General features: G+C 48.2%; 2 protein-coding genes across 5 annotated transcripts; one reads left to right on the top strand and one right to left on the bottom strand.

Moving 5' to 3' along the window:
• The first annotated feature begins 277 nt into the window (after nucleotides 1-277).
• Nucleotides 278-3,998, top strand: LOC123404008 (CRS2-associated factor 2, mitochondrial). Of its 4 annotated transcripts, none has more exons than XR_006611612.1 (7): nucleotides 278-570; nucleotides 720-1,273; nucleotides 1,640-1,767; nucleotides 1,873-2,098; nucleotides 2,217-2,344; nucleotides 2,719-2,926; nucleotides 3,576-3,998. XR_006611612.1 is itself a non-coding variant. In XM_045097906.1 (6 exons), exons 2-6 carry the CDS (start codon nucleotides 763-765, stop codon nucleotides 2,830-2,832), a joined length of 1,107 nt encoding a protein of 368 aa, XP_044953841.1. In that variant the 5' UTR covers nucleotides 278-570; nucleotides 720-762; the 3' UTR covers nucleotides 2,833-3,027. The 4 variants fall into 4 exon arrangements, 2 of the variants coding, with proteins under 2 accessions (XP_044953841.1, XP_044953843.1); XR_006611611.1 differs by having other exon boundaries at nucleotides 2,719-2,912; XM_045097906.1 differs by lacking the exon at nucleotides 3,576-3,998 and having other exon boundaries at nucleotides 2,719-3,027.
• Nucleotides 3,999-4,195: 197 nt separating this feature from the next.
• Nucleotides 4,196-5,637, bottom strand: LOC123404009 (fatty acid desaturase 4, chloroplastic-like). Its single transcript, XM_045097909.1, has one exon. The coding sequence runs from the start codon at nucleotides 5,522-5,524 to the stop codon at nucleotides 4,430-4,432; it is 1,095 nt and encodes a 364-aa protein (XP_044953844.1). The 5' UTR covers nucleotides 5,525-5,637; the 3' UTR covers nucleotides 4,196-4,429.
• Nucleotides 5,638-6,634: the final 997 nt, after the last annotated feature.

Genomic DNA, 6,634 nt, shown 5'->3' on the forward strand with positions numbered 1-6,634 from the left:
GGGGTTGGGGGTGTAAGGAAGGGATTCACCAAATCCCCTCCTCCCCAAACCTCCCCAATCCACTTCTACCAAACAAAGCCTACCGAATACCTCTCGAGGGTTTAAATTCCTGTAACTTTTTGTCATTGAACATAACTGAAAAGAAAACTAATTTAACCATGCTCCCGCTTGAGGCCCGGGGTCCACCTATACGGGCCTGGGGTCCAGCCAGCTCAGCACAGGCCCAGCTCTCCCTCCCCTCTCCGCAACAACCTATACGCATCCAGCCCAAACGCCACGAGCACGCACGCCGCCGCCCAGTGCTCTGCAGTCCGCCGGCGCCGTGCCCCCCTTCCCGGCCAGCCCCCGCCCCGGTCAACGTGTTCCGCGTAGCCTGCTGTACTGCGCTGCCGCTGGCTTCTGCGGTGCGCCGTTCGCCCCTGCTGGCCCCGGCTAGCCGGCCTCCTCCCTCCCCGTGGCGGCGACGACGGCCCCCCTCCGCTGCGCCCCGGCCCCGTACCTCTGCTTCCGCCGGCTGTTTGTGGACTGCTGCTTCCTACTACCGCCGCCGCGGCGCCCCTCCTCTGGCTGGTAAATTTTCTCGCAGGTGGTTTGCTCTTTGGTGAATTGGCGTATGCATTGTCTGCATAGATGATTTATAAATGTTGAACTGAAATTAGGATGGAATGGAGTGTATGTGTGTAATGTGTTGTTAGAACTCGAATTGATTCATTTTACAGAAAGAGGAATTGGTGTTCCTGGCTCCCATCCCAGTATCCCACCATGCTCTTCAGTCGGAAGCTTCTCCCATGGGCGCCGTGCCCCAGACAGTCACAAGCCCAGGCTCTGCTCCACCGCCTATTTTGCGCCTTCTACCCAACCAACCTCGATGACGATGACCCCCCGTTCACTCGAATCCCCGAAAGCCTGCCTCGATCTCCAACACCGCCGCCACCGAAGCCCAGAGACCAGCCTGCCAAGATCAGCCCCGACGAGCCGGTGTACTCCGAACTTCCCTTCGACTTCCGGTATTCGTACTCGGAGACTGACCCAGCTTGGAAACCCATTGGGTTCCGTGAGCCCACCCGGTTTTCGCCCTTTGGCCCCGGCCGCCTTGACCGGCCTTGGGACGGCGTCGCCGCCACCGCCGCGCGTGCTGAAGGGAACAGAGAAGATGTTTATGACGGTGCAAGTTGTAGGGATGAGGTTCTTGGCGAGGTGCTGTCGGAAGTGGAGGTGGCGGAGCTCGTGGAGAGGTACCGGCACAGCGACTGCTCCCGGCAGATCAATTTGGGTGAGTTCTTAGTGCTCTCAGCAACTCACTGCTGAAATGGGTGATTTTAGTTGTCCAAGATTTCACGTTGCAACTCCCAATCCTATTGCACATTTTGCTTGATTGATGAGGGAATATCCAGTAGAATTTTTAGCGTTAATTTGGTCAAACCCGTGAGAAAAGATTGCATATTTAACATTGTAATAAAATTTGGATCAATTGTTTGCATAGTATATGGGAAGTGCCATTGTGCATATCTGTGCAGATTATGTTGTTGCAACTGTTATATTTGAACATTTGATCATTCACGTAGCTCAGGAAAAAATGCAGTTTTCTTCAAAAACATCCCCTTGTTCCTGCTATAAATATGATGTGTCGTGTTCTCAGGGAAAGGTGGTGTAACTCATAATATGCTCGACGACATCCACAACCACTGGAGACGTGCAGAAGCGGTCAGAATCAAATGTCTTGGGGTTGCAACTCTTGACATGGACAATATATGCTTCCATCTCGAGGTCATAATGTGTTGCCACATGCTTGAGAAAATTGGGGATTGCAGTCTCCTTGTCTGTTAAATTAAGTTATCTATCAAGTTCTGACGTGAGTGCACCAACTTGCAGGATAAAACAGGTGGGAGAATCATATACCGTAGCATAAACATACTCATCCTATATCGTGGCCGGAACTATGATCCAAAACAACGGCCTGTCATACCATTGATGTTGTGGAAGCCATTGGCTCCTATTTATCCTAAGGTTGTCCAAAATGTTGCTGAAGGGTTGACTTTTGAGGAAACAAAAGAAATGAGAAACAGAGGATTACATTCGCCACCTCTTATGAAACTGAGTAAGTTGGAATATTTCTAGCAAGACCATTTCCAATCACATTAGTGCATACTTCCATCTCATTATCTGGGTGCCAATATATTGTTGCTCCAATGTTGTGATATTTCTCTCTTGTGCAGCTAGGAATGGTGTTTATGTTAATGTTGTTGATAAAGTGAGAGAGGCCTTTAAGACTTCGGAAGTTGTAAGACTAGATTGCTCGCACACCGGTACCAGTGATTGCAAAAAAATTGGTGTGAAGCTGAGGGTATGTTTTGTGACATTCTTATGCTTTGCTATGAATTAATCCTATTAGTCTTGAATTCATAAAAAAGATCAATGAAGCCTGAACAAAAAATCCAATAAAAGCTCTAATCAAACAGATGTGTTGGTATAGTAGGTAGCTTGCGGTTGAGATATAACAACCATCCCGCAGTTTGCAGTTCGCTCGTCATAGATGCAGCTAAGCATATTATGCCTTAAAACTTGCTTAGAATTTCGGGCAGAAGATACTTCCTTTGCAACACAACAGTGGAAACACCGGAGAATTTACTATAGGAACTAGATACTCCTTTATCTCTTTCAAACATAGTAGTCGGAATGCTTATTTAACTTTGTTGTTTCTTTGCTTCGATTTCATAGGATTTGGTTCCATGCATTCCTATATTATTTAAAGATGAACAAATTATTCTCTGGAGAGGGAAGCGGGACCAGGAGGACTCTGTTTCTGCTCATTGTATTTCTCGACCACAGTGATGCAAGTGCCTGTAAACTACTACAACTCTATGCTCACAGTAACACCTAGCTGAAGCAGGCCTGCTGCTTGGATGACTTAGGTGAGTTGCATGAGGTGTGTTCACTGGAGAATACCACCATGGCACCATCTATCGTTAGATTACAGTAATATAAGGATCTGCAGTCAATAAGAAATGATTGAATTCTTTGTCAATATTTTCTTGCTGCTTTTTGAAGTAACTAGCAAAAGGGCCCATGCGTTGTAACGGGAGAAAGAAATACCACACGGCACATGCTCTTAATTTATAAGAAATGTCTATAATTTGAGAATTTATAGTTACGATACAAATAAAGATGGTCTTATCCTACAAAAACGCAGTTCAAAATTTCACGGGTCTTCTATTTTAACACGGCTTGCATGTAGATTTAATACGTACAAAGAATCAGTCAAGTGACCTTCAGTTTCATCTCTAATCCTGATTTTGTTGACGTGTTCATCCCCAACCCGGATGAGTACCGGTATGAAAGAAAGACGAAACTTATTTATTAAGATTGCACCCTAGATAGTATTTTTATTAAACATTTAACAGATAAAATAATATCATATTTAAATTCTACATATTTTTTAATCAAATTCCATGTATAATATGTTAAATTTAGAGTTACGGTTTAAAAGATATGAGTATTTAAAAAAATATTTAATATATACTACGAGTTTAATATCATAAACAGTAAGTTTTTTTTTTGTAAAATCACCTCGACAGGTTTTTCGACGGAAGCGATAGCCTCTTTATTATTAGGTAAAGATTTTGTCTTCAGAGTGTGTGGACCACACAACTGGAGAGTGATCTATTTGGGTGAAGAAAAGGACAATCTCTAAGGTATGCAGCAGCATCTCCTTGCTTGGAAGGGATTGCTACGGTCAGCAGTTCTTCCAGTTGAGGGATTCATCTTCAGTTTTCCGTCCTCTGGGTTTCGCCCTCCGCACTTTTGGAAGTGTCGGCTTGTTTCTATTGCTTCAGCTGCCTGATGCAGGATCGATGCTCGAGATTGAGACACTGGAAACAGAGCACAGATGGTCTGAGCCTCAAATAAGTTTTCTTTTTCTGATGTTGTACACACTTTCGGCGGATGGATTGACTGAGATATATTCTGGTTATCCGAGAGATATAAGTAGATTTAAGACAGATGCATGTGTGGCTGTGTGACTTTCCTTCTCGCGAATGTTGTTGCAAAAAGTTGATCATCTCAACTGGTTGTGCCTTTTTCTGGCAAGTGGACAAGAAGATACTGGATATCCGAAGAACATGCCACCAGAAGAAAAACATTTGCACCACAAGAAAGCTGTGGGCAATAAAAGTTCTCGTAGACAGACTGAAGTCCATAAAAAATCATCAAGTTTTCAATATCAGAAACAATATTTTCTCTTTGCGTACACCACAAGATTTGCATCCTCAGAACCAACCTAAAATACTGTGACATTTCCCCCGCCTAACTATAATCTTAACTCGTTACTTCAATCCTTTCAATCCCAGTTCATCCTTCTGTATGTATATCTTTTGAATCGTACTATAGTATGTATGTACAAGCCAACACTCAGAAACAATGGTGATGTATGTTACGAACTGTCAGGAACAGCAATGGCGCTAGTGTCCTCCATCCAGGCGGTCTGCGTTTCGTCCCACGACCGCGGGCGGACGCCGGTGCGGAAGAAGACGACCATCTCCAGCGCCTCGAACACCTTGTGCCTGTCCAGCACCCCGTTCCACATGCCGCTGAGGATGCAGTAGTTGGTGCTGTAGGGCTGCCGGTGGTGCGCGGCGTGCTGCGCGCGCGACACCAGCACGCCGGCGTCCTGCAGCGCCTCGACGCCGGGCGGCAGCCGGCGGCGCTTCTCGTGCGCCCACGAGTGGAACTGCTGGCTCAGCACCACGCACGCCGCGAAGGTCCCCGCGAAGGCGTGCGCGGCGGCCGGCGCGTGGGCGGCGGCGGCCGCGCCCTCCACGGCGGGGAGCGCGAACGCGACGGCGCGCGCCAGCGCGTGCAGGTTGTTGCAGGGCTCCCGGCGCGTGATGGTGGAGGGGTGGCGATGGTGGCCCTGGAAGGCGGCGATCTGCGCGCCGACGAGCGGCGTGGAGGCGTCCCCGTAGTTGTCGACGAGCCAGTGGTACACGCCCGTGGCGAGGTCGGCGAGGGTGTACGCGGCGAGCGCGGCGGCGAGCGGCTCGGCGTAGGAGCCGGAGTCGGCGGCGAGGGAGGCGGACGCGGAGAGCGAGGAGAGCACGGCGGCCGAGCCCGCCAGCGTCCACGCGCGCTGCGGCCACGTGGACCGCAGCTCGTCCGGGTCGGCGCGGGCCAGCGCGGCCGGCGTCGGCGTGGCCGCCCGGCACGGCGGCGGCGCTCTGCGGTGCGGCGGGAGGGCGCAGTGGGGGGTCAGCGCGTACATGGCTGGCATGGTCGCTGCTTCCACGTACGCGCGTGATCGGCTTCCGTTCAAAGCAAATTCCAGCCAGAAGTTGCGCGGGCTGCTGGCTTTATAGGAGCAGATCACAGCAGCTGAATTATTAGTGGACGGCAATGTAACTCGTCTCATCTCTCTCCCTCTCAAATCGCTTTCTCTCTGGGAAAGTGCACGGCTATGGCTGTTTACTTGTGAGCCTTGTATGTGGTGGAGTGATGAACTACGTGGTAACTTGTGGTATATAAAATTCATTATTTAGGTTTTGAACAGTAATATAGAAGGTCATGTAGCATACTTATTGTAATTATTTAAATGACTAACACGAGGTTTAGCAAGAATATTTATGATGACCTAGATGTGCACCTTTTCATAGTGGTTGTCGTGGTTTGCTGGTTAGAGCATGTGGTATTTTTTTTCTTCTTCCGTTGCAACGCACGGACAATTTTTCTAGTTCATTAAAAAGAAAGTTGAAACGGGATCCAAAACCTTAGCGGCCAAGCGAAATATGTTGAAAACCAAATAAGCAATGAAGCGCAACCACCCATCATTTACACCATACACATACGGTACACCACCGTGACACCAGCTAGATTGAACCCACCGATCGTCCGTCGAACTCATTAGTCCCCCACGGCTCACCCTGGGCGTTCGGGTATTTTGGTTATTTCGGTTCGGGTAGTTTGATATATAGGTAATACGAGTACTTGAAAATGAGAAACGAAATTTTTTCTGTCAAAAAAATACCCAAACCCAAATTGCCTGAATTTTTGTTCGGGTAATTCAGGTACCCAAAAAACCCGAAATATTCGGAGCACGCATCAACTTTTGGTACGAAAATTTGGGTAGTGTGGGTATTTAGGGCAGTATGGGTATTTTAGTTAGTATGGGTAACATGACAATGTAACAAGAGGATGAATAATTTGTGCAGTATGGATAATTTAGATAGTATGGTTATTTCGGGTTTTCTAGACTCGAATCCGAACCCGTACCCGAACCCGTAAACAGTATAGCCAGGAAATGAGAACCTAACCCTAACCCAATACCCAAATTACCCGACAATTTGGGTAATTCAGTTCAGTTCGAGTTCGGGTAACGGGTTAGGGTACCCAAATGCCCAAGGTGACCCACGGCCACAAGGTCACTTCCCCCGCAGTGGTCGGCTATGATCCAATCCATAGACCCTTCACCACGTGGGCTCTCATGCCACACGTTGCTCTCGGGGATGGCTCGGGGGTGCCAAACCCTTGCCACCACCTCACCCCTCCTCCTCCCCTTGCCATCGCAGAAGAAAACATACGGGCAAAATACACCATGTTATTAAAGTTGTGTAATATGACTTTGGCCCAAAATAACATCTCCATT

Source organism: Hordeum vulgare, chromosome 6H, assembly GCF_904849725.1.
Source record: "Hordeum vulgare subsp. vulgare chromosome 6H, MorexV3_pseudomolecules_assembly, whole genome shotgun sequence".
Classification (NCBI taxonomy): Eukaryota; Viridiplantae; Streptophyta; class Magnoliopsida; order Poales; family Poaceae; genus Hordeum; species Hordeum vulgare.

Excerpts from the sequence above, each read along its gene's own strand:
- LOC123404008 (XM_045097906.1), top strand. The coding sequence starts at position 763 with ATGCTCTTCAGTCGGAAGCTTCTCCCATGGGCGCCGTGCCCCAGACAG. Across the intron at positions 1,274-1,639 it reads CTCCCGGCAGATCAATTTGG|GGAAAGGTGGTGTAACTCAT; the intron begins GTGAGTTCTTAG and ends TCGTGTTCTCAG. Across the intron at positions 1,768-1,872 it reads ATATATGCTTCCATCTCGAG|GATAAAACAGGTGGGAGAAT; the intron begins GTCATAATGTGT and ends ACCAACTTGCAG.
- LOC123404009 (XM_045097909.1), bottom strand. The coding sequence starts at position 5,524 with ATGAATTTTATATACCACAAGTTACCACGTAGTTCATCACTCCACCAC.